Source organism: Sarcophilus harrisii, chromosome 4 (assembly GCF_902635505.1).
Source record: "Sarcophilus harrisii chromosome 4, mSarHar1.11, whole genome shotgun sequence".
NCBI classification, from domain to species: domain Eukaryota; kingdom Metazoa; phylum Chordata; class Mammalia; order Dasyuromorphia; family Dasyuridae; genus Sarcophilus; species Sarcophilus harrisii.
The window spans coordinates 294914826-294942212 of NC_045429.1; the positions used below are offsets into that span (position 1 = coordinate 294914826).

The window sequence follows — 27387 nt, forward strand, 5'->3', positions numbered from 1 at the left end:
ATCTATTGTACCATGCTTCCTCTTTAGGCATATTTTGAGCAATTATCATCAGTAAATGACATAAGACTGATAGCACACTCTCTCCTTGCAGCATAGCTTTTGACATTCAAATACAAAACCTTCAAGTAGGAGAATATATATGCCTTTGACCTTATTTGAAAATGGGTGAATATTACTTACCTTGTGTCAAAGGCCAAGATATCTTCAAACTTTCCTGCCTATAACAGTACTTACAGCAGCAAAAGCGGTTTTTACTAGTTCTAGAAGGTTTACGGTAAAGCCAAGTCTCCTAGGAGTTCGACACAATAAAGACTTCTGTAAGCAGCGTCCGATCTGAGAGATCTGCCTTCAGTTTCTCCTAGTCTATTTTTCTGGGGTGGGTTTAGAATGGGGAAAAAAAATCGATTAGGAACATTCATCATGTAATATTACTGAACCAGAAAGAATAAAATGAAAGTACCCGAGGCAGGTCATGGAGAAACTGGAATTTAGGTTTGACTTTGCCCCAGATTTACGATGTGAGCAGAAAGCCCAATATCTCCCGGTGTGTCAAAAGTGTGAAACATGTACTTTGTCTTGGAAAATCTTCTCCACCAAGGAGTGGTTTCCTAGGATTAGCGAGAAGTCCCAGAAGAAGTTTCTCATTGGGATCCTGAAGCGACTGAAGAATTTGGACTTACTGGACTATTTCGAGAAATTACTCAGAACATCTCAGGGGAAGGATTTGACCTATTTCAGATGCCACGCCATTGTCAACCGGAAAGCTGATAATAAGATAACGTGCTCCTTTGTAAAGAAAATGGATGAAAGGGTGAAAGAGTCAATGCTGGACATTCTGCGATGGTTTGGAAACAGTTCCTACCGAACAAAAGTCAGCTACACCCTGGCACTGCTACAGCTGTGCGACAGCAGGTTGCTGTTCCTTGCTGCCAGCATGATCCGCATCCTCATTTTGGGGCTGCAGAGGACGGGTGAAGGTAAATAAACTAGGGAAAAATGCAGGAGGGGTCAGAGGACTATCTTGGGACTCAGAAGAAAAGCACCAGGGCAAAGGAGGACTTTTCTGGAGGGCTTAGTGGTCTTTCTGTTCCCTTCCACCTGGTGACCCAGAGAGTAGAAAGCTGGAACTATTACCATCCTTCTCCACCCTTCCCTTGGAGAAACAAAAACAATTTCCAGGGCAGCTAGATGGCGCAGTGGATAGAAAACCAGCCCTGGATTCAGGAGGACCTGAGTTCAAATCAGATCTCAGACACTTTGACACTTCCTAGCTCTGTGACCTTGGGCAAGTCACTTAATTCTAATTGCCTCAGCAAATAAATAAATAAATAAATAAATAATAGCTTCCTTTTGCCTAATACCATGCTATTACAAAACAATGTCATATCCATTTCCTTTGATTCCCCCCAACAGAACTGTGAGGGAGACAATGCAAATTTCATGTACTATTTGATGGAGAAGGAAACAGAAGCTTAGAAAGGAATTGAGTTTCCCAGATTCATATAATATCAGAAGCAGTATATGAAACCAAGTCTCCAGCAGTCTTAGCATTATTACCTTGCATTAATTACCTCCCAAGGATTGTGAAGAGTACATAAGATAAATTAGGCAATCAACAGGCATTGATTAAGTGCCTATCATGTCAAAGCCTGGGTATACAAAGACAAAAATGAAGCAGTCTTTGCCCTCAAAAAATTTACATTCTATCAGATGAATGAAAATATTATGTTTCATATATATATGTAAGATAATAACTACATGTTACATATGTAAAATAATAATTTACATTTGTATAATACTTCCCTCACAACAACCCTAGAAAGTAGGTAGTTCACACATTATCTCCATTTGACTCCTCAAAGTGACTAGCCCAAACACACAAAGCTGGTACCAGCACTCTTTTGATTATGTCATATATTGAAATAGTATTTTATTTTTCCAGTTACATGCAAAGATAGCTTTCAGCATTCATTTGTGTAACATTTTGCATTCCAAATTTTTTTTTATGATTCCCTCTTTATCTCTCCTCTCTCCCAAGACAGTAAGCAATCTGATATAGGTTGTACATGTACAATCATTTTAAACATATTTTCATATTAATCATGGTGTGAAAGAAAAATCAGAACAAAAAGGAGAAAACCACAAGAAAGAAAAACAAAACGAACAAAAAAAAAGGTTAAAATAGTATGTTCTCATCTGCATTCAGTTTCCCTGGTTCTCCCTCTGGGCATTTTCATCCCGTCTATTGAAATTTTCTTGGATCACTGTATTGCTAAGAAGAGCTAAGTCTGTTAATCATCACATACTTTTACTGTTATTGTATATACAATGTTCTCTTGGTTCTGCTCATTTCACTCAGGTTCTTCTGAAATCAGCCTGCTCATCATTTCTTATAGAACACTTATATTCCATTACATTCATATATCAAACTTATTCAGCCATTCTCCATTTATAGAATTATGCCTTATTAATAAAGCTAAAACCTATCTTTAAAAACTACTTTGCTCAACAAGATTATATGATGATCAACTCTGCTGGATCAAACCAGTTCCAACAGAAGCAGCTACACCCAAAGAAAGAACACTGGGAAATGAATGTAAACTGTTTGCAATTTTGTCTTTCTTCCCAGGTTATTTTTACTTTCCGAATCCAATTCTTCCTGTGCAACTGTTTGGTTCTGCACACATATATTGTATCTAGGATATACTTTAACATGTATAGGACTGCTTGACATCTGGGGAGGGGCTGGAGGGAGGGAGGGGAAAAATCAGAACAGAAGTGAGTGCAAGGGATAATGTTGTAAAAAATTATCCTGGCATGGGTTCTGTCAATAAAAAGTTATTATAGTAAAAAAAGAAAAAAATAATTTAATATAATTGTAAAAAAAACAAAAACAAAAAAAAACCCAGTTCCAATTGTTCAGTAATGAAGAGAATCAGTTACACCCAAAGAGAGAACTATGGAAAATTAATGTGGACCACAACATAGCATTTCCATTCTTTCTGTTATTGTGTGCTTGCATTTTTGTTTTCCTTCCCAGTTTTTTTTCTTTCTTTCTAGATAGAATTCTTCTTGTGTAGCAAGATAACTATATAAATATGTATACATACATTGGATTCAACATATATTTTAACGTATTTAACATATATTGGACTACCTGCTGTCTAGAGGAAGGGGTGGGGGAAAGGAGGGGAAAAGTTGAAAAATTACCCATGCATATGTTTTGTAAATAAAAAAGCTATAATAAAAAATAAATATTGTGATACTAAAAAAACCCAACTACTTTGCTTAAGTATTACTGTTAGTAAACTAATTATTTACTAAATTAATAATAGCTGTTACTATACTCATTAAAACTAAAACTAGTTACTTTAAGGAGTATTAAAACCATTCTAGTTCATGGATTTAAAGGCTGAAGAGAATTTACATTCATTGAATCAATTATCTCATTTAGAAATAAGAAAACCAAAGCTGAGAAAGATTAAATGACTCATGCAAAGTGACAGCTAGCAAATTCCTTAGGCAGGATTTGAATATAGAGCTGTATGATTTTATGTCCAGCTTAGATTTGATTCTTTGGATCAGTCACCTCTCTTACCCCCAGTTTCTTTATCTGTAAAATTGTGATGATAATACTTGAACTATCTACTTTCTAGGTTTGTTTCAAGGAAAGTGCTTTGTGTCTCTTAAGATACTGTATATATATGAGTTTTTAAATTTTTATTTTCTTCAATTAACAAGTATTTTCCTTCTTCAACTACACTCTATTTTTTTTTAAAAGGAAGCCCTTACAAACATTTATGCATAGTCAAGCAAAACAAATCCTAATATCTGCCATGTACAATGCATTTTTCATTTTGAATTCATTCCCTCTCTTCCACGAAGTGGTTAGTTAGTATTCTTTATTACTGATCTAGAATTATGATTGCAGCAATCAAAGTTATTTAGTCTTTCAAAGTGTTTTTTACAATGTTATATGCAAAAGTGAATCACGAAAAGGTGTCTACCACAACGTGGATGAAAGACAGACAACCAAAAGATTTATAATGGGTCATATCCATTTGCCAGATTTCATTGGGTCTCAAACCACAAGGGTTCTTCCCTGGAGGCAGTGTAGAGCTGGAAAGGAAGGCAAGCTGTCAGCTTTTACTATGTCCTGGTTTCCCTTTATTTTCCAAATTGTAAACTTAAAGCTCGAGCAGCCTGATGATATTTAGAATAGATGCCTGGGCTCTTGGAACAAAGGGTATTGATCAACATAGTTAGAAAGGCTATCTGCCTTTGAATTGCCATCAAATATGGGACCTGGAAGTCCACTATGAGATGGACATTAATATATATATCTTACCTGGATGCTTTCTCACTTGCTCTTGAAGTTTCTTAAGAGCTGATATATATTAGAAGGCTGTGAATTTTATTTGGGCTTGGCAATTCTTTGTACCACCTACTGAATAGGCCGAATCAGATATTATATTTATGTCTCCTGGATAATAAGTAAGAGCTAGAATGATCGCGTACAATTCATTCTGCTGAGGGGACTGAAAAGGAGTTCTGACTACTGTCTTTATAATTAGCTCATGAGAGTACACAGCACAAATATTATGTTTGGATGCATCCGTGAAGATAGTTGGTCTTTTAAGAGGAACTTTAGAAACCTTTTCTTCAAGAATCCATTGCCAATTATGTAATAGTCTAGTTATCTTTAATGGAGACCCATGTAAAAATTTGGACCATGGCTAATAAAATTTCCACTTGGATGGTCTCACACACACATTTTGTGTATTGGTATAAAATTATATCTTGTCAGGTCTTGTCCCAGATAATTGTACTTTGTGCCTTTAATAAAATTCTAGCCACAAGCACTGGGTAGGGTGTAAGGCTTTGTTCTGGTTGTGCCGGGAGGTTCACCCACTCTATCACACTGTCTCCTTGATGAAGGACTGCTGTGGGTGCCTCTTGTGTGGCACAAACTGATATCTTTTGATTTTTGGGTTTTTGAGTGACTCTTTCAACCACATTGGATAAAGCCAGTTCAACTTCTCTCAAAGCCTTTTGAGCTTCTTTTGTAAGCTGGCGTGGTGAATTTAAAGCACTGTCTCCCCTTAAAATGTCATATAACGGTTGTAACTGATAGATGGTCAAACCCAACAATTAGCATCCATTGGATATCTCCTATCAATTTCTGAAAATCATTCAATGTGTTTAGCTTTTCTGTTCTTAAGGACAGTTTTTGAACTGTAAGCACCTTAGGGTATACTTCATATCCTAAATATTGAAAAGGAGCATGTCTTTGAATTTTTTCTGGTGCTATGTATAATTTGTAATTCCTTAGCATTTCTATGGTCTTTTGTAGACATGCTTCTAACATTTGTTCCTCAGGTGCACATCCCAATATGTCATCCATGTAATGTAACAGCATAACTTTTGGGAATGCTTTTCTTACGAGCAAACAGCAACAACATACATTTGACACATAGTAGGGCTGTTTTCATTCCCTGTGGCAAAACTGTCCATTCATATCTTTATAAGGCTCAGCTAAGTTAACACTGGGCATTGAAAAGACAAACCTTTTCATATCCTCCTTATCCAGAGGGATAGAATAGAAACAATCCTTAATATCTATGACCCAAAGAGGCCATTTTTAACCCTAATTGCTGTAAAATGTCTCTTCCCCACAGATTGATGGGGATTTTTTCTACTATAAAAGGAGTAAAAACTCCTGTTTTGCCTTCAAAAGTCCATCTCATAGGGGTAAATAACTCAGCTGTTATTGATCTTCCCTACCAGACATGAGGTGTCTGCTTTAATCTTTTGGCCAGTGACTGGGCCAATTGGCACCTCTAATGACCGTCCATCTGCACCAGTGTCTACCAGTCCTTCAATGGAAGGCCATTTTATAGATTGTGAGCATAGGTCGTCAGTTGTTTACACTGCTGTCAATATAATTGCTGGATTTTGTGATCTGAAATTGGAATCTGGGTGACTATCACCAGGCTGCTTATTAGGATTCTGTATGAGTAAACCTGATGCTACTATTTCTCCTGGGTGATAAGTCACACATTGTCTGCCTGTATTGGTGACTGGGATATTATCTACACATACCCAGTTTCCCACATTAGTGTGTGGATGGACACTGTTTTGTACATGCTCTCAGGAGGTAAAATGGTCAAACCTACTGTGCCTGGAGGCAAGGGATCAAGGCTGGAGGAACAATTTCCACCTCTCCAGGGGTTCTCAGTTGTTCAGCTGCAACAACTCATTCTCCCTAATTGTAATCCCTTTCTCCCATCAGGTTGCTTCCTGGCTGATTGATTGTGTAATCCCTTTCTCCCATCATATGGCTTCCTGGCTGATTGGTCATGTCTGGGTATTGGACTTCTAGGCACTCTCTGGGTGCAACATTGGCTGCCATCATGCCCCAAGTGTTTTTTGCCTGGGGTTGGGCGGGCCCTCATCCCTTCCCTGAACCTGTCACATTCTGGGGGCCCAATGGAAGCCTCTGTTGCATTTTTGGACATTATTTTTTGTTCTCCCACCCTGCTTTCTCCTCTGCCTCTATACCAACATTGAGCTTTCAGATGCCCTACTTTACCACACTGAAAGCATTGGCGTTTTCTCTAGAAGTTCCTTGCCAGAAGGGACCCTGTCACCCATGTTGGGATCTTGGGAAGTCTCATCATAGTCTGGCTATAAAAGGCATTTGTGCCCACTTGGCAATCCTTATTCTCCTCTAAAGGACATCCTTTGCAGTCCTAGTATAATCCTTCTGCACCCTTTTAGCATTTTTCCTTAGCAAGTTGCCTTATTAAAACATCTGTTGATGAATTTTCCCCATTAGTTCTTGTGATAACAGTCTCAAACGTCCCCAAAAAGTCACAAAGGGCTCATCAACCCTTGTGTTATTTTTTGTGAAGGCCTCACCTTTGTCATTCTTATTGCAATGAAGCCCACACTTTGAAGCTTAGCACAATTGCTCATTGCTTACTGGATAATTAATCTGTGCTGTGACGTCTTTTAGGGACCTATACCTGTTAGTAGGTCACAGGGGATCCCCAGCATAACAGCATTTTTTGACATTTTGTTGGGCTTGTATCCTACAGAGCTCACTATTTAAAAGCCACATGAATTTTGTCAGGTTCTGGGCATCCTTCCAGTCATTGGAGTCAAGATTTTGCCAAATTTGTAAAGCATCTTAACATGTATGTAGCCCTATAAAGGTGCAAGCCTTTTTAGGTCTTTTGATGATTTCTATGTTAAAAGGGGCATATCTTACTTTGTTGACGGAGGCATTAAACTGGGAAATTACAGGAAAGATTGGCTGGAGCCTTGAGGTCCCGCCCTTTCTTTCCTTCATTAAGCCCTCTTGTAATCTACTCATAATTGGATACTGGGGATGCTGGGAGGGAGGTCTGGTGTGTCCTGCCCCCCCTGCCCTTCCTCCCTTCATCCTGGAGGGTGGAGTTGATGGAGGAATTCAATCACGCTCCTGGGTGAGGCTGAACTGCCTCCTGAGGTGGAAAGCACCCACCCTTGCCCAAGTCTCCATGCCCTGTGGGGATATGGTCATTAATCTCTTCATTGCCTTTTTAATATGGCCTCCCTCTTTTGGCTCTCTATGGGAGCAATGGGTTTCTTTCTTTGGGTAGGGTTTCTTAATGCTAACTGAATTATATTGTATAAATAAAATACCTCAATGGAAATTGAATGAGGACCGTTTTCATTTTAATATGCATATTTGGGTCAACCAGGGACCAGATCTCTCGAAGATCTGCTCCTGCTCTGAACCAAGGGGAGATGCGGTTTAATGTACCCAAGTCTACTACCTGTTCCCAAGTTATAAATAGCCCTTGTCCTTCTATCCACAAGCAGCTTTTATAAACTTTGTGGGTGGCGTTGAAGGGGTTGAAGGGGTTGGGAGCAGGATGGAGAGTCTTTAGCTGTTTTCCCATTTTGAAAAAAAAAAAAAAAAAAAAAAAGATTACTGGTTTAGTTTTTAAAAATAAGTTCCCTGTTTGTTATTAACAATACCACCAAGTTCCTGGTCACGGAGCTTCTTGTTTGGTTCCCACCATTGTGTGCCTTGAAGATGTATTTTAAATCCAGGATCAGGAATTCAGGTTAGGGAAAATCGTCAGTCTTTATTCTCAGTGAAGAAGGACAGAGGAAAGAGAATCAGCAATACAATGTTGCAGCTGGTCAAAACTAGCTGGATCAGCAGGGCAAAGCAGCTAGGAGAAAAGGAACCCAGGCCCAATCTCTCCCAGCTTCTCTTCCTGTCTCTGTCTCCACCCACCAAAATCGTCATTTCTTATACAACACATCAGGACTTGCACAGAGAGTGGGCAGGGACCATTCTTTATCCAATCATGTATATTAATAGAGTATAGCCCAATTAGTATTTAGCTTCACGTACTTGGGACCTCAGTGCATCAACTCAAACCTCAGCCCATTACAGTTATATAAATTGTTCTTCTAGATTCCTTTCACCTAGCTCTACATTAGTTCATAAATATCTTTCCTGATTTTCTGAAACCATTTATTATTTCTTCTGGTATAACTTTCTTCTGGTTCTTTAACATATATATAACAAAATTTGTCCAGAGATTCCTCAGTTGATGGATATCTCTTTAATTTCTAGTATTTTGTGGTTATAAAAAGAAGTCCTATAAATATTTTGCATAAAAAGACCCTTTTGCTATTTTTGAAAATCTTTTTGGGATAATAGGTCTTTGTATTAAAATTTGTGTTTTGTTCTAGTCCCTCTGACCACTCTCTTCTTTTCTAGGTTGGTATAATAAGTTTTTAAAGTAGCCAGTATAAAGAGACAATAGCAGGAAATAAAATTACCAGAGGGAACCTGAAAGTCACATACACATGATATTAAAGATCAAAGAGCATCATTTACAAATAGTATCATATATTATTCAAGATTTATATCCTGTTAGTATGTACTGAATCAGTATAAGCCATCTAGGCATAGCTGTCAAAGTTTTTTGATCCTATGATATATAAATCTCAGATAAGTTCTATAATAGTGAAACACCAAAAGGTACTGATAGTTTTGAGATGATGTGGATGTTTACTTGAAAGTTTTTCCAACATTAAGATAATTTAGATGTGTTAATAAACTAAACCCAAGATGACACAGATAATGTTCCCTCTAAAAATGATAAAAATGAGACTTCTAATAACTCCCCCACACCACACTTTCTGTCTCCAGAAGGTTCATGATAGCATAGATTTCTCCACACTGCGATCTTTCCTTCATCTTTCTTATACTATCTGCCCCTATACCCCTTTTGCCACTTGTCTTTGTAATTTCTGTGCCTTTTTAAAGTATGATTGTAGCCCCATTTCCCCCTGCCATTTTAGGCTTTCCCAGAAAATACTCAAAGAACCAAGTGTGCCTGCTCCAACTTCATAATTTCATAAATTATCAATTTAATATTGTAGTGACAATATCTGTGTCAGCATTCCTAATTGCTTTTCCTAATGGCAATTCACAGCTACATCAACAATGAATTAATGTGTCTATCTTCCCACAGCCCCTTCAAAATTTCTTCTACTTGGTGGGGAAGGGGAGGGAGCAGACAAGTTTAAGTGACTTGCCCAGGGTCAACACAGGTAACAAGTGTCAAGTCTCTGAGGCTGAATTTGAATTCAGATTCACCTGACTCCAGGGCCCATGCTTTCTTACTTTCTTTTTCTTATTTTCCCTTTTCTGTCAACTTTGCCAGTTTGAGGAATATAAAGTAGAACATTCTTTAATCATTATTGAATTGCAGCATTTTGTTATTTGGTCATTGATAGCTTAGATTTAATCCTTTGAAAACTGCATATCCTTTGGGCATTTGGGGAATGGTATTTATTCTTATACATTTTAGTTTTTTAAAACTGTATCTTGGAAATAAGACATTTATCAGAAAAAATTATTGCAAAAAATTTTAATGTAGTCACATTCAACCTTCACCCTCTTTCCTCCCAAACAATTTCAATTATTTGAATCACAGATATTTATCTTTCCTACTTCTATTTTGCCAAAACTGTAATGCTGGAGAAACTGAGGCAACACAGAGATTAGAGAGTTTTTAATATTTTATTTGGATTTTTGAGGAGAGACTGTGCCTAGGGACATGCTGCCCCCCCAAATTTGATGTCCAACGCATCCATCAGAGAATGGGGGTTCTCGATGACAGATATATCCTTAGCTCCACTCTCCGGGCTCTAAGACAAAGGGAGGTAGAGTCCAAATTCTGATGAGGGAGACCATCAATCTGGTTCTGACAGGATGGGGATAGGACCATAAATTCTTGATGATTTAGGGGGAGTTAGGAGCCAGGAAGTCTGAACTCCCCCTTGTCTTGAGTTTACACATTTACAATTTATAACTTTAGAATAACTATCCCTGAGTTATATCAGTCCTAATGAACCAGAGGGGAGGAGTTGCAACTAAGAGGATTGAGGCAGAAAAATTAAGGGAAACTGAGTCAGAACAACTTAGGGAAATTGAGGCAGAACAATTTAGGGAAACTGAGGTAGGACAACTTAGGAAATTGAATCAGGACAATAAAAGGGAACTGTGGCACAACATTCTACACTCTCTTCTGAATATTCAAATCATTGAATTACCTTCCTCTAGATACCTGGAAGGTTTTAGCACTATATTTTGACCAACCCCATGTGAGGTAAATAAACCTAGAAAAATTCAAGGACTCATATGACAAAGGCAAGTCTCTCCCTGACAACCCCAGAGTTAACAGCAATACAAGGCTCCCTGTTGCAAGCATGTCAGGTCCTTTGCAGTTGGGGCACCATCTCAGCCAGAGAATCCAGTTTAAGATGGACAGTTTACTGTGAGTTAGGTGGTAGGCAGTTATTTGTGCATTTTAACTCAGCCTCTGCTTATAGAGCAACAGGACTTAAGACAGTCATGCTGCCCATTCAGAGGGGCAACCCACTCCACGGGAGAAGGGTGAGGCTTGGAGTAGTTCCACCTGTCCCCACCCTAGAGGAACAGACAGGGCTGCTACTAGGATACAGAAAGGATCCAGACTTCTCAGCAGAGTTATCAGAGTATGCACAGTTAGACCATCAAGGCCGGCAAACCCTGAACTTTTAGAGGCCTGATATCAAACAGCAAAGACCTTAAGAATGCTGAAATACTAATTAAGAAACTGGGATTACAGTAGGACTGGATAAACAGATCAGAGAGATTGCCAGTTCCAAGACAGGTGTCTGATTTCTGGCTTTTTATTAAAAAAAAATCCCCAAAACTGAGTCTGCCAGGGCAATTCTAACAGATAAAGCATAACCAGCAAATCATAGTCCAGTAAGTTTAAAAAATGAGTAAAAAGGATTTCTTTCTTTTTTTTCATAACTTATTTGTTTATTTTTTCTATTATAATAACTTTTTTATTGACAGAACCCATGTCAGGATAATTTTTTACAACATTATCCCTTGCACTCACTTCTGTTCTGATTTTTCCCCTCTCTCCCTCCACCCTCTCCCCTAGATGGCAAGCAGTTCTATATATGTTGAATATGTCACAGTATTTCCTAGATACAATATATGTGTGCAGAACCAAACAGTTCTCTTGTTGCACAGGAAGAATTGGATTCAGAAGGTAAAAATAACATGGGAAGAAAAACAAAAATGCAAACATTTTACATTGATTTCCCAGTGTTCTTTCTTTGGGTGTAGCTGCTTCTGTCCGTCATTGATCAATTGAAACTGAATTAGGTCTCTTTGTCAAAGAAATCCACTTCCATCAGAATACATCTTCATACAGTATCGTTGTTGATGTATATAATGATCTCCTGGTTCTGCTCATTTCACTTAGCATCAGTTCATGTAAGTCTCTCCAAGCCTCTCTGTATTCATCCTGCTGGTCATTTCTTACAGAACAATAATATTCCATAACATTCATATACCACAATTTACCCAACCATTCTTCAATTGAAGGGCATCCATTCATTTTTCAGTTTCTAGCCACTACAAACAGGGCTGCCACAAACAATTTGGCACATACAGGTCCCTTTCCCTTCTTTAGTATCTCCTTGGGGTATAAGCCCAATAGTAGCACTGCTGGATCAAAGGGTATGCACAGTTTGATAACTTTTTGGGCATAATTCCAGATTGCTCTCCAGAATGGTTGAATTCGTTCACAACTCTAAAAAGGATTTCTTAATCCTTCCAATTCAATCTGAACTAGTAAGATAGGGAGTGGAGCAGAAGTGCCTAAAGCAAATGAACAGAAAACTAGAGTTCCCATTCTTTCAGGTATTTTGAGAAAAATCCACCCTTTTTTTTCTCTCATGGAAATAACCATCCCACATATTAATCCCAAGAGTGAATCAAAATTCCTATATGTAACAGATTAGTTACAGTAGGGTTTCCTAAAAATTCCTCAAACATAACAGCAATAGTTATACAATTTTAACAATTTCCATCCCAAATCTTAAAACATATAGTAATAGATGACTATGTTAAACCCAGTCAGGATTTAATAATCATTCATCAACCATTCCCAAATTCCCCCATATCAGTCCAAAGTACACTAAGAGCAGGGACAATGGTTTTTCATTCAAAAACTGCTTTGTGTTGAGAACAGGCAGAGACTCTCAGTCCAGGGAGGGGAATAGGTGGGGTGTGGCATGCTGGCAATCAAAGCTGATCTAGGTCCCAGACATAGCTGTAATTTGACCAAAATCTAAAACAAAAACAAAAACGCCACAAATCTAACAAATAAAGGTTAGAACAGTCTGAGATGGAAAGACTGGTCCACAAGGACTGCTACAAGATTTGGGGAGGCCAAAATAGATTGGCCAGCAGTTTCCTATGTAAGGAGACATGCTTGTCTCACAGGACAAACGGCTGGCAGCTGTAGTCCCAATAAATAAAACAGCAGTTAGGCTTCACAGACAATTGTTAAGTGTCCTCTCATTATTAAGAAACTTAAAAAAAAAAAAAAAAACCTGAATATCCCAGACACAAATATTCAGGACCAGATAGATGACTAGGGTAAATACTCATTTGCCTAAGTATTTAGGATATAAGGATTACATACAATCAGATTGGAAACAGCAAGATATGACGTAATTGAATTGCATTAATAGTTTCTATTGACCATTGTCTCTGATCAATCACAGGAGGAAAAAAAAATGCAAGGACATAACTATAACATAACATAAGCAGTTAAAACTCAACCTTCAGCACATACAGGATAAAATAACCTTAACCCAGTTTTATTCCAGTTAATTGTCCCACTAACTGTCAGATGGTGGAGCTTTAAAACTCCCAAACAGCATTAACTATAAGCCCAAGAAAATTTACCCCCAATAACAAATCCCATTAACCAAAGCTTCAGATAAATACCAAACAGGTATTTACCATAACCTTATATTTATAACAGTAAAGAAATTTGTCTCAATAAGTTCACAACTTAGAACAATTATCTTTCATATCCAAGTAGATGTTTTACTTTTAAAATACCCAATTCTCCATAACAAATATTTTCAAAAGGACAAAGAAAAAAACTATTATGTTCAGAGGCCTTTTAAATGATGGGCATAACCTCAGGATACAATCAATACAATCAATTAAAACTTACACAGAATATCCTATATAGAATATACTAATTCCACATAAAAGAATCCAAGAAGTTCTTAAAAGTATTAATTAAACTTTTAGAAATAACCCTACCAAATTATCGATCACATTTATGAGCATACTCCTTAACCAATGAGACCATTATGTATCAAAAGAAACATATACTAATCAACATAAAAGAATCCAAGAAGTTCTTAAAAGTATTAATTAAATTTTTAGAAATAACCTACCAAATTATCGATCACATTTATGAGCATACTCCTTAACCAATGAGACCATTATGTATCAAAAAAAACAAATATTCAGTCAATTAACTTAAAAGCAGGCCTGTCTCTTGAAATCTTAGTTTGCTCCTTTCAGCTGATAACCAGGTGGCTGCAACTTGATAAAAAAATAAAAAAAAAAATGGAACACAGGGGAAAGGAGAATGGAGGAAGGGGGAGAGGGGAGGGAAGTTGAGCAAAATCTGCACAAAAGATTCCCTCCTGTTCCCCACTCAATTTTTCTCCATCCTTCCATTAAAAACTTTCCTCTTTCTTTTCCTACTTAACTCTTCTCTTTCCCTCAGCTACATGCCTTAAACAATCTCCAATAACCTTTCTAACTAGATGCTCCATTGATAAAGTAGCAGAAAGCAGCGTGTGTGGGGGGTGAGTTTAATCTTCATCTTTGAAGACAAAAGATCCCGTTTCTACCCAGCCCACCCAACTTCTTTTCCACATGCAACTTTTTCTTCTTGTCTTTCCCTTCCCTCTTAATCATCTTCATTCTCTTTTCTTCAAAACTTTTAAGATTCACAATACAATGAATAGCTAAATGACTCCATAAAACCCACATATCCAGCAGAGCTATGATGTTAACAAATTACCCAATGTGTTTCAGAAAATAACATACTTTACCTAATTGGAGGCAGGTGACTCCTTTCAGGCAAGTTAACAGAACTTCGCTTTAACAAGCAATTGTTAAACTCAAGGTAACTAAATCTAGCCTGTACAGGCAACAGTAAAATTATTTTAAAACTGTCCAAAATAATACGCTTTTGTTTTGTTTTCACTTAGGTTTAAAGTAGTTTTCCAAAACCTTTCCCCAAGTTTCAAAGCAATTATTATGCTAATTGTTCCTCTGTTCTCCTTTGTCCTCCAGAGGCATTATCTGCCCAGGCCAGCCTAAGCCAGGCTTGAATTTGAATTAGGTAAGGTTTTATCGATCTTTCCCTTAGAAATCCTATTAGCTGGCTTTGAAAACTGCCCAGTTGTTTTTTTTGTTGTTGTTGTTGTCCTTTCACTTACAAATTAGTGCAATAGGTCAAAAATTTTAAAATCACAAGCAAATTTTTATACTAAGCACAGTTGCAAGAAATAACCAATTCTTAATCATTGTTCTGAAAACTTTAACATAGCTCTTTAACATAGAACACAGAACACAAATCCCACAGACATAGACTGCAAAATTACAACATTAAACAAACCATTTAACACATATAACCAGATAGTGCCCCAAAAGGTGCTCAAACCAGATAGTGCCACATGGTGTCCTATTGACACTTCCCAGAGTTGAATAGCTTGTCAGCCCAACTTTTTCTGGCTAGCAATCATACCAGACAGAAAACTTACCCCACAGGGGTTTCAAACCAGATTCTCCTTTTTTGGCCAAGAGGGGTGTTGGTGGTGAGTTCTTTCTGTGGCTGGAACTACATGAATCCATGGGATTCTGGAAGAAACCAGATGCCGGCTTCCCTAAGAGTCTAGGACTAGCAGGCTCAAGGCTCCCCGTCAACACCTGCTATTCTCTAATCTCTAATCCTGCTCTCATATCTCACTGGGGCCTCCAAATGTAATGCCAGAGAAATTGAGGCAACATAGAGATTAGAGAGTTTTTAATATTTTATTTGTATTTCTGAGAAGGAGAGACTGTGCTGGGGGCATGCTGCCTCCCAGGACTGATGTCCAAAGTATCTAGCAGCAAATGTGAGTTCTCAATGACATACATATCCTTGGCTCCAAACTCGGGCCTCTAAGACAAAGAGGGGTGGAGTCCAAACTCTGCTGAGCAGGAATCTCCAGGCAGGGAATCTCCAGGCAGGGACCATCAATCTGGTTCTAACAGGTTGGGGGGTAAATTCTAGGTGACTTAAGAGGAGTTAGGAACCAGGAACCCCTTATCTTGACTTTACACATTTACAATTTATAACTTTAGAGTAACTAGCCCTGAATTTCAGTCCTAATGAAGCAGGGTGGGGGAGAGAGAGGAGTTTGCAATTAAGGGGATTGAGGCAGGATAATTTAGGGAAACTGAGTCAGGACAATTAGGAAAACTTAGGACAATAAAAGGGAACTGTGGCACAACAAAACAAACTCCCCCACCTGAGAAAGTAAAGTAAACAAAACTCCCCCCTTTCCCCTCTCCCGCCAAAACAAGTATAACTAAGCAAAATAAATTCCTTCATTGGCCATGTTCAAAAAGTCTTAATCTGCATCCCAATTCTTTCAGTTCAATTATAAGGTAGGTTGCATTTTTCATCTTGAGCCCCTTGGAAATGTGAGTGGTAACTATTAATCAGAATTTCCAACCGCTTCTTTATTTTTAAAAACAAATTTAGGAGAGGATTCTGGGAAGATGGAGTAAGGCAAGAAACACTGTCTGAACACTCTGAAATTCTCCTCAAAATAGGATGTGAGAAATAACTTGATAGGATTTAGGAGGGATAAAGTTAAGGGTCAATTTTATTTTGCATCTGCAGCTGTGGGTGTCCTATAGAACAGGCATACCTTACAGAAGCTAGAACAAGCCTTCTGGCTGCCAAGCTGCTCCTCTGTTTCCCTACTGGTTAGCACTACAAATGGGAATGCATAACTCCCTGGTCTACCTGATTCTTACTTCCCCTTAGCATGTTTTTCTTTCTTTCTTTCTTTCTTTTTAATAGCTTTTTATTTACAAGTTATATGCATGGATAATTTTACAGCATTGACAATTGCCAAACCTTTTGTTCCAATTTTTCCCCTCCTTCCCCCTCCCTCCTCCCCTAGATAGCAGGATGACCAATACATGTTAAATATAGTAAAGTATAAATTAAATACAAAATAAGTTTACATGTCCAAACGGTTATTTTGCTATACAAAAAGAATCAGACTCTGAAATATTGTACAATTAGCCTGTGAAGGAAATAAAAAAAAATGCAGGCAGGCAAAAATATAGGGTTTGGGAATTCAATGTAATGGTTCTTAGTCATCTCCCAGAATTCTTTCGCTGGATGTAGCTGGTTCAGTTCATTACTGCTCCATTGGAACTGATTTGGTTCATCTCATTACTGAAGATGGTAAGGTCCATCAGAATTGATCATTATATAGTATTGTTGTTGAAGTATATAATGATCTCCTGGTCCTGCTTATTTCACTCAGCATGAGTTCGTTTAAGTCTCTCCAGGCCTTTCTGAAATCATCCTCTTGGTCATTTCTTACCAAACAATAATATTCCATAATATTCATATACCACAATTCAGACATTCTCCAATTGATGGGCATCTACTCAGTTTCCAGTTTCTGGCCACTACAAAGAGGGCTGCCACAAATATTTTGGCACATACAGGTCCCTTTCCCTTCTTTAAGATCTCTTTGGGATATAAGCCCAGTAATAACACTGCTGGATCAAAGGGTATGCACAGTTTGATAACTTTTTAAGCATAGTTCCCTTGGCATGTTTTTCATGAGTTTATTGACCATGAGTACTCTAGGCAAAAGTTAAGCCATACTTAGTTTAGTTACTTAGGTGACTCCTAGCCCCAAAGCAAGGTAAAATAGGTTGAATCTTATTTTCCTTGTCTCCTTTGCTAATTGTTAACAATTGCTCTTCTTGAGTAATCCTCCATCACTAATGCAGATAAGGGCCCTAACTAACATATCTCCTGCTAGCTAGAACTTTTCTTTAACATAATCACACATGGAAACTAGAATGTGTTTTGTACCTGTCAATAATAAAAGTTACCTCAAAGAGAATTTTGAGCAAGCACTTGAAGGAAAATGGAATTTCAGTTCCAGGACAGAGTGTTAAGTTGAGGTCTCTCAGCTGAGAGAGGGACTGAAGGGAGTGAGAGCACCTTTCGTTGCTGGGGACTCTAACCATGGCTCTGGTGTGGAGAGAAGTGCAAGAATTTGGGGGTGCCCAGACAGAGTTCAGAAAACAACAGTATGTAAAACCTGAAGCCTGGGCCATCATTCCTCACACTTTAGGATTAGAGTTTTTTATAATTATAAGCCGTTAAAAAAATGAAAACAATAATAATAACAATAATGATAGCAATAAGGAAGCAAAGGAAAAAGCAGTTGACCATAGATACCTACTATGTGGATGGATCTGGGTTCCTACTCAGATGAAGAGAGAAGCTAAAAAACCCACTTCTACTTTAACAAGAGAAGGAAATATGGCCTACAGATTTAGTAAGTGAATTTTCATAACTTTGTATAAACACTATAAAATGAAGGAAAATGAGACCTTGGGACAGAAGACCTTGTGGAATTTAAGTAGGACACATTCTGTTTCTGAAGAATTAAAAGAAAAATGAGAATTATGAGAGCAAAATTTTGTTTTCTACGGCAAAAACTTATGAGCAAAATAGAAAAGTTGGAATCTGAAATGTCAAGCTTCACCAAAGAAATAACATAACAATAGATTAGGAATGTAAGTATACAGAAATGAAGAAAAACCATTACAATGAAAGTAAAACACATGAATATTAAAAGAAAATATGCTTACTATGCAAACAAAACAATGATCTCAAAAGAAAGAATTTATAGAGACAACCAAAGGATCATAGGTCTTCCAGAGCAACATGACAGGAAAACAAAATAAAACAAAAATAAAAACAAAAAATCTCCCCTTAACACCAGGATGAAGGAAATAATAGCAGAAAATGTCTCAAAAGCTCTGAATACAGAAAATGAAATTTCAATTAAAAAAATTCACTGATTGTTTCCAGAAAGAAAAAAAAAAGCCCAAGGAATTCTAAGATGCAAAGTAGTAAATTAAACAGTTCAATTTAGAAAAAATATCTGCAAGCCATCAGGACAAAGACCTTCAAAGGTAAAGGAAAGGGCATTTGGATAACACAAAACTATTCTGCATCCAGTAGAAAGTGGAGGAGGGAATAAAAGAATGTATTCTGAAGAATAAAATCACTGAAATGATAAACAAAATTAAAAGCTGGTTCTTGACAACTCTAAATTTGATAACCTTTATCTAATCTGGTTAAAAATAAGAAAGCACAGTCAATAAAATGGTAAATGAGCAAAATAAGAACAACACTAGAGGAGGGAAAAAGAATGATTAGTACATATGCACAGTCATAGGCTAACAAAATCAAAGTTACAAAAATCTCAAATTACTATGAAATTAGTATATTTTAAATCACCCAGTCTCAGCAAAGGAAATAGATATAGTTGATTGGATAGGAACTGCCAAAGGAAATCATTCCTTGGTGTTAATGGAATCACAAGAAAATTCTACTAAACTTTTTTTAAATAGCCTTTTATTTACAGGTTATATGCATGGGTAACTTTACAGCATTAACAATTGCCAAACCTCTTGTTCCAATTTTTCACCTCTTACCCTCCCACCCCCTCCCCCAGGTGGCAGGATGACCAGTAGATGTTAAATATATTAAAATATAAATTAGATACACAATAAGTATACATGACCAAACCGTTATTTTGCTGTACAAAGAATCGGACTCTAATATTGTACAATTAGCTTGTGAAGGAAATCAAAAATGCAGGTGGGAATAAATATAGGGATTGGGAATTCAATGTAATGATTTTTAGTCATCACCCAGAGTTCTTTCTCTGGGTATAGCTGGGTTCAGTTCATTACTGCTCCATTGGAAATGATTTGGTTGATCTCGTTGCTGAGGATGGCCAGGTCCATCAGAACTGGTCATCATATAGTATTGTTGTTGAAGTATATAATGATCTCCTGGTCCTGATCATTTCACTCAGCGTCTCTACTAAACTTTTAATAAAAGTACCCATATTTCACAAATTATTCTCAAAATGAGTAAAAAAAGCATTCTATCTGAAATTTTTTTCAAAACATATTTCCAGTACTTAAGCTAGGGGAAGATAAAACACACAAGATGCAGAACATTTTAAATAAAATGCTATTAAATAATATACAGTGATTTATCTAGAAAATCATTAAGATCAGGTGGGATTTATATCAGAGTTGCAAATGGTTGTATAAAAAGAGGGGAAAGGACCCACATATGCAAAAATGATTGTAGCAGCTCTTTGTGTTAGCAAAGAATTGGACAATGAGTGGATGACCATTAATTGAAGAATGGCTGAATATGTTATGGTATATAAAAATAATGGAATATTATTGTTCTATAAAAAAACAATGTACATATTGATTTTAGAAAAGCCTGGAAATATTTATATGAACTGATGTTAAGTGAAGCAAGCAGGAAAGGTTGGGCATCATCTCCTTGATGTATGATCCTCTTCAAGGATGAAGGATCAACAATAACCTCTGTAAGTAAAGCTGGGCCAGCTTTACTGGCTGGAATTGGTCATTTGGAAGACCCTCCCTTCCTTCCATTCTTTACTCCCTGCCTCCAATATGGATCAATGGCATACTATTTTCACTTTTTTTTTTCTTGTGGTTTGTCCTTTTTGTTTGGTTGTTTCTTTCCCAAAATGACTCATATAGAAAATTAAAAATGAATGTACATGTATAACCTAATTTAAAAAAAGAGTTGTATAATAAAACAATAAACGATTATATTTGATATATATAATATATTAAAATATATTTTAAAATTATATTTTTAATATAATTCCAAACCACACGATCATTTTAATAAATACAGAAAATGTGTCTGACACAGTAAACACCTTTTTTTTTGGTTGTTGTTTTGCTGAGGTGACTTGCCCAGGGTCACATAGCTAAGAAGTGTTAAGTGTCTGAGACCACATTTGAATATTTGAATTCAGCTTGTCCTGACTTCAAGGCTGGTGCTCTATCCACTGCGCCACCTAGATGCCCCTAGTACAACACCTTTTTATGTGAAAAACTTTACATTTTGGCATACATAGATGGGACTGTTAAAAAATCATAAAAAGCATTTATCTAAAAGCAAAAGCTAACATATGTAATGGAGATATATGATATACATGGGCATACTGGAGCCTTTTCCCATAAATATGGGAATGAACTAAGGATGTTCACTTTTCCTACAACTAATTGATATAATTCTGGAAAAGCTAGTGATAGCAAGAGGCCAAGAGAAGGAAATTAAAGAATTATCAATGGAATAAACTACATGAGAGATCCAGTAACAGAGGAATTCTATAACCCAGTGTTTAATAAAATGGAAGACACAAGTAATCTATTAAAAAAAATCCCTATTTGATAAAAATTGTTTGAAAACTGGGAAGCAGTCTAGTAGAAATTAGACTTATACCCACATTTTATACCAAATACATTGTAAGTAATCTTAATATTAAAAATCATACCATTAAAATTTAATTTAATTTAATTTTTAATTTAATTTTTTTAGGGATATATCCCCTTTATTTTTTATTTTTTTTAATATTATAACTTTTTATTGATAGAGCCCATGTCTGGGTAATTTTTTTTTTACAACATTATCCCTTGCACTCACTTCTGTTCCCACTTTTCCCTTCCTTCCCTTCACCCCCTTCCCCAGATGGCAAGCAGTCCTATACAAGTTAAATATGTCACAGTGTATCCTGATACAATATATGTGTGCAGAACTCAACAGTACTCTTGTTACACAGGAAGAATTGGATTCAGAAGGTAAAAATAACCTGGGAAGAAAAACAAAAATGCAAACAGTTTACATTCATTTCCCAGTGTTCTTTCTTTGGGCGTAGCTGCTTCTGTCCATAAAAGATACATTCTTAACTAAATAAGAGAGAAGCAATTATAAAAGATAATATAAATAAGACTTTGATTTTCTACACAGACAATATTAATAGATCTAGGTTAAGGAAGGAAATATTTAATGGGGAAAAATTTTTGTATCATTTTTTTCTGAAATCATTTTCTATCCAACATATGTCTATGAATATGTGATTTATAGATTCCCTAATAGATAAATAGGCAAAGGATGTGAAAAAACAGTTCTCAAAAAAACTGCAAAGTATTCACAACTACAAAAAAAAAAGGCTCAAAATCATTAATAAGAAAAATGTAAATTAAAACAACTTGGGATTTCACCGCAAACCCTGCATTTTGGCAAAAATTATAAAAAATTGCAAGTCAATATTTGAGGGGTTATAAAAAGATAGATACATTTATACATTATTTATGGAGCTCTGAATTGGTTTAATCATTTTGAAAAACAATCAGGAATTATGAAAATAAAAGAATCAAACAGTCTATACACTTTTTACCACGGACTCCATTACCATGCTTATATTTCAAGAAAGCCATTGATCAGGGGAAAAAGTCCTGTTGTACTTCTCAGTATTTATAGCACTTTTTGTGATAGTAATGAAGGAGAAACATAGTAGACACTCATCAGCTGTGAATGACTAAAGAAACTGTAGTATATGAATATAATGGAATATTACTACACAATAAAAAAATGTGTTGAATACAAATAAACATTTATATGATCTAAATGGACTGATATAGAATAAAGTAAGTAGAGCCTACCATTGTAACTAAAACAATGTAAATGGAAAGAATGATACAACAAAAAATTAAAAGCAATAGTAGGACTCAAAGAAATATGAAAAACTATTTCCAACCTTCTCCTTTATGGAGGTGGAAAGTCCACAAATACACATATTGCTCATTTTTTCAACTTTTTCAATGTGTTATTCTGTTCTGCTCACTTTCCCCTCTTTGTCTTAAAAAAAAAATACTTTTTGTTTATATTGATGATTCCTGGAAGGAAGAAGGGATACTGGGGAAGACTGATGTGAAAAAAAATCAATAAAATATTATTTTTTTTAAAAAAACCACCATATTTCCCAGAACAAGTGTGCTAAATGGAAAAAGAAATATCCCAATGAAAAGTCACAAGAACATTACAGTCTCTGGTTGCCATTGTTCAAACTTAATATATATATTTGTCACTGACTATTCCCTTACTTCTACCTTCCCCAACCCAACATTCCAACCTCCTATCTAAAGCTAGCTCACCTTTCCATTGTGTCAGGAATGGCTACTCCACAAGTTACAAATTGGATTTCATCTTAATTTTTTTTCTTTTATTATCCTCTCCATCTTCTTGCTGAGACCTGGTTCTATCATGATGATACTGCTTCTCAGACTAACCTTTCCAGCACCGAGTGCACTTTAATTCATAACACTTCTCCTTCCCCAAATCATTATTCTTATTCTCTACCACTGTCATTCAGCAACTTTTCTTCCTTTGAGATTTATTCAATCCATATTTATCACTCAATTACTCAGATGCTTTTTCATCCTATTTCCTTCTTCATCTTTGTTTCACAAGAGGTAGCCTATCTCTTTGCCAAAGCTGTCCCCTTCTAAATGCATAAGTAATTCCATTCCTCCTGTCTTCTGAAGATTGCCCCCCTATGACTCCCTACTCTTCAAAGAATCAATTGTTCTTTGTCTACCTTCCTTGCTGCCTAAAAACCATGCCTACATCTCCTTGTTCTAAAAAACTCTGGGCTCCCTGTCATAAGTCTCAGCTAAAATCTCACTTTCTTCTGTTCTCTTTAATACTACCCACCCCCATATAGAGACTTAGAGTGCAGACTGAGGCATATTTTTTAAGATATGGCTGATGCTTGATTGATTTTGCTTGATTATATTCTGCTTATGACAGTTTATTTTTCTTGCTTTCTTGATGAGGGGACAAGATGGGAGAGAGAGAATTTGGAACTAAAATTAAAATGAAAAATTAACTAAAAATAATTAATGGTTGATACAACTTGTTTTTCTCTAGTTTTGCACCACTCTGATGAGAGAGATCCAACATAATTATGAGCCCAATTCACCTGCTGATCCTTGTACAGACCTATACCTATAAGTACATGTGGCAGCCAGTGAAATGGACAATCTTAATTTTATTTTAAAATTTCTCAATTGTTTGCTTAAAAACCCTGAGTTTAACCATATATAATTAACAACAATTGACATTAATTGCAAAGTACTTCATATATATAATATATATACTTGCATACACACACATATATTGTTTCAAGTGATCCTCTTAAAAATGCTATGAAATAGGTACTACAAATAATATTATCATCATTTTACAAATGGAAATTGAAAGTCAGAAATGTTAAATGGTATTCCCAAGCTTTCAAAGGAAAACTACAAATAAGCTTAGAATATACATAAACTTACCAATTAAATATAAAACAAACTGTCTCCTTTTATACTTCGAAAATATTTTGACACTAAAACTTGGGTTCTTATTTTAAAAGTTGATTAAGCATATGTGGACTCATAAAGGCAAATGGAAATCTCATAGTATTTTAAAGAATAGGGACTAAGAAAGGGCCATTGGATATGGTAAGTAAATCATAAGGAACCTTGGAGAAAACAAGTTCAGTTGAATCTATGAAGTGAGAGATGAATTGTGAGGGACTGTGAAAGAAGTAGATGATAAGGAGGAGACAATACACATAAATAACATTTTCTGGGAGTTTGGCTGTGCAAAAAAGGTGAAATAGAGGAGAATAATTTGAGATTATGAGTTTTTAAAAAATGATGGTGGAAATTCAAATTTGTGAGCAGTAGAGAAGGAAGCAATGGATTAGGATAGAGGAAATTCAGGAAAACATTATATATATATATATTATTATTATTATTATTATTATTATATGTTCTAAGTGCTAGAGATAGAAATTGAAAAGAGAGACAGTTGTCTTTTCAAAATATTTTCCTATATGTTGGAAACTCATTTGACTTAGATGATTTAAGTAAAAGAATGAAGAGTAGAAGTGAAACTACATTATTATAATGTTATCTCTATGGTACCATAAAAGCTGCAGAGGCCCAGATACGTATCAGAATTCAGAGAAACTTCAGTTTATGATGTGAATAACATAGTTTTTCTTGTTCTTTCAGTGAACCTACAAGAGGACTCAGATGTTTCACTTCCAGACAGTCTTAAGGAATCCCGTCACAACTCTGAGATCTACTCTAAGCTCCACACCTTATCTTTTTCCAGAACCTCAAAAAGTCAAAGCTTCTATGATGGCCAGGGCCAAGTGGAAGACTTCAACTTCAATGGTGAGATGGATATTTCAGAAAAAATGAAGGACTTATGGGAAAATTACTAAAGCTCAGGAGAGTTCAGATAGCATGAACTTCCCATGCTTTTCAGAGTAGGAAGTGAGAGGAGGTTTTCAATAGGAACACACAGATGAAGGAAATATAAATCATAACAGAAATACTGAAAGGGGTCCATTTTCACCATTGTCACCTGTGGTGTTCTTTTTCTTATAATGGTTCTCTCTGGGAGCAGGTTTTCTGGGGAGGTTTTCTGGAGGCAGCCTTAGTTTCAGTTAAAAGTAATAATCACCCAAATGCAGCCAGGTGCTAACAGTTCAAATCTTTTATTGTGTCCTTCAATATAGCCTGGTTAGTTTTCTTAGAGGCCTATGTTTCTGCTTGGTTCCAAGAACTCTTGCAGCTTGTCCTTTGCCTCTGGTTTCTTCAGCCTCCAGCCAGCACCAAGGTGAAAGTTGTAATGAATCTCTCTTGCCTCCAAGAGAGGGCTTCTGGCTGAACTCACTAATTCATCTGAATTCTTGGCTGAGTTCATTTCTTATATATCATCTCCCAAAGGTTTACTTCTTCCCTCCGAGGGAGGGATTAAGGGAAGTGTGAATTAGGATATCTCATACAAAACCCTGAAATCTCCCAAAAGTGTGAACTCCAATGAGTACTTAAATATTTCTTGCTTATATGAGCTCTCTAAAGGTGTGAACACAAGCATTGTATCAATTCCATTGAGTTAACACTAGGATTCTAACATATCTCTCCAGTTATCACCTTGTTTCAAGTTGAGTTAACACTAAGATTCCAACAGTCACCATTCTCATAGACCATTCTAATTTATATTATATAAGACAGTGTATCTATGATTATATTTTAATTAGTCAATGGGAATTTACTGACTTCCTATAATATGCTCAATAATTTGAAATATGGGATGCAAAAGAAGTATATTGCATAGTTCTGACATTCAAAGAAGTTATAATTTAGTTGGAAAGATGAGATTAAATAACATGGGCCAATCAACAATGAAGAAGGGTGTGTATCACATTGTATATCACAGATTGTGAATGTTCTTTAGAGATTTCCTAGAAGTAGAATTGCCTGAGGTATGTATTACACACTTGATTCATTTTATTTTATTTTTTAGATGTTGAGGAGAAATAGTTCTAAAATTGGTGGAGTCTTCAGAAATAATTATATTCACTATTGTTATAAACAGTGTAAGTACTATGGTAATTAATACCATTTGATTTCCTGGAGCTAGGACTTCCCTTAGAAAAAAGCCCAAGTACAGAAGTTTCTCTTTAGGTGAATGGTCATTAGTTTGAGAATTTTACTTGTAGAGTTATTATTCATGATTAAAACTTCCAACTTATTATGCATGGTGGATGAAAAGCATCTTGACAGTACATAGTTATTTTTGGAGTCAGGAAGATCTGAAAAGTCTAGCTATTGCTATATGATCATTCATAAATCACTTGATCTCTGTTTTCCAGGCAATTCTGTAAAATTATAAATGCGTCATGAATTGCCTTGTTTACAGTAACAGAGGAAATTTTCACACTAGTAGAAATCATACTTTTGAATACCAAGAACAGACAAGTCAGTTGGGAACGAGAAATAAGGCTTGTGATTATATCTTGATGTGAATATGAATAAACAGAAAATGAGTATAGCTAAGGGAATTAATACCTGATAGTCTTGGCAAGATGGCTACATATTTGTGTGTTTATTTTCAGGAAGACATCAATCTAGCTACCACTTTCTTATCATGTTCCTATGTGCTTTTCCATTGACCTAAAATATTTGTAGTATCTTAAGCTTGTCTGCTAGAATACTGATAGTGGTTTTAAATTTGTACTATTTTTATAGTATAATAAATGGATAAGAACCAATCACAGATAGTTATAACACATAATATTACATGAAAATGCATTAGAAAAGTTCAAAATAAAGAGCTATAGGAAGTTCAAGGTGAAAAAGATCACTTCTGATATGTAGATTAAGAAAAGCTTCCTGGAGGAAATTTAAAGGATGGATAGAAATTCAATAGATAAAGCAAGAAAAGAGAGGTAATTTCATCAGTAGGGAACAATGTGAGTAAAGACACATTGACTATATTTTGGAGACAGAATATTTCAGTTTGATTAAAGCATTGACTACATGGATTAGAACAATATGAATTATGTATGAAAAAAAAAGATTGTCCCATTGTGAAAGATCTCAAATTCTAGATAATGACATTTGAAGGGAAAGAAAGAAAATGCTTGTTAATTGGGGGAAAATGAAAAGTTAAAAAGGCATTTAACCTTTATATATATATATAAATAAAACATTTAACAATCACTAAAGATTTCTCAATAGAGGAGTTATATGACTAGACAAAGATTAGGTTATATGGGGATTAAAATTATCCCACTTATAATAAAAGAGACTGAGATAAGAGTTCTAAGTTAATGGCACTTTATTAAAGGGTCCCTGGTGGTCAGTAATGAAGTGAACCTCAGATCTTCCTCACCATCTAATATACCTAGGGCTAAATGTATAGT

At 36.0% G+C, this 27387-nt stretch overlaps 1 protein-coding gene across 2 annotated transcripts in view; it reads left to right on the plus strand.

The window, feature by feature from the left end:
- The first annotated feature begins 308 nt into the window (after positions 1 to 308).
- Positions 309 to 27387, plus strand: part of CDRT1 (CMT1A duplicated region transcript 1) — a 96084-nt gene continuing 69005 nt past the window's right edge. The window contains exons 1-2 of one of the 2 annotated variants that reach the window (XM_031968424.1): positions 309 to 977; positions 24683 to 24847. In XM_031968424.1, the coding sequence (XP_031824284.1) occupies positions 473 to 977; positions 24683 to 24847 (670 nt within the window). In that variant the 5' untranslated portion in view covers positions 309 to 472. The remainder of the gene's footprint in view (positions 978 to 24682; positions 24848 to 27387) is intronic. The other variant, XM_031968425.1, reaches the window with a different exon arrangement.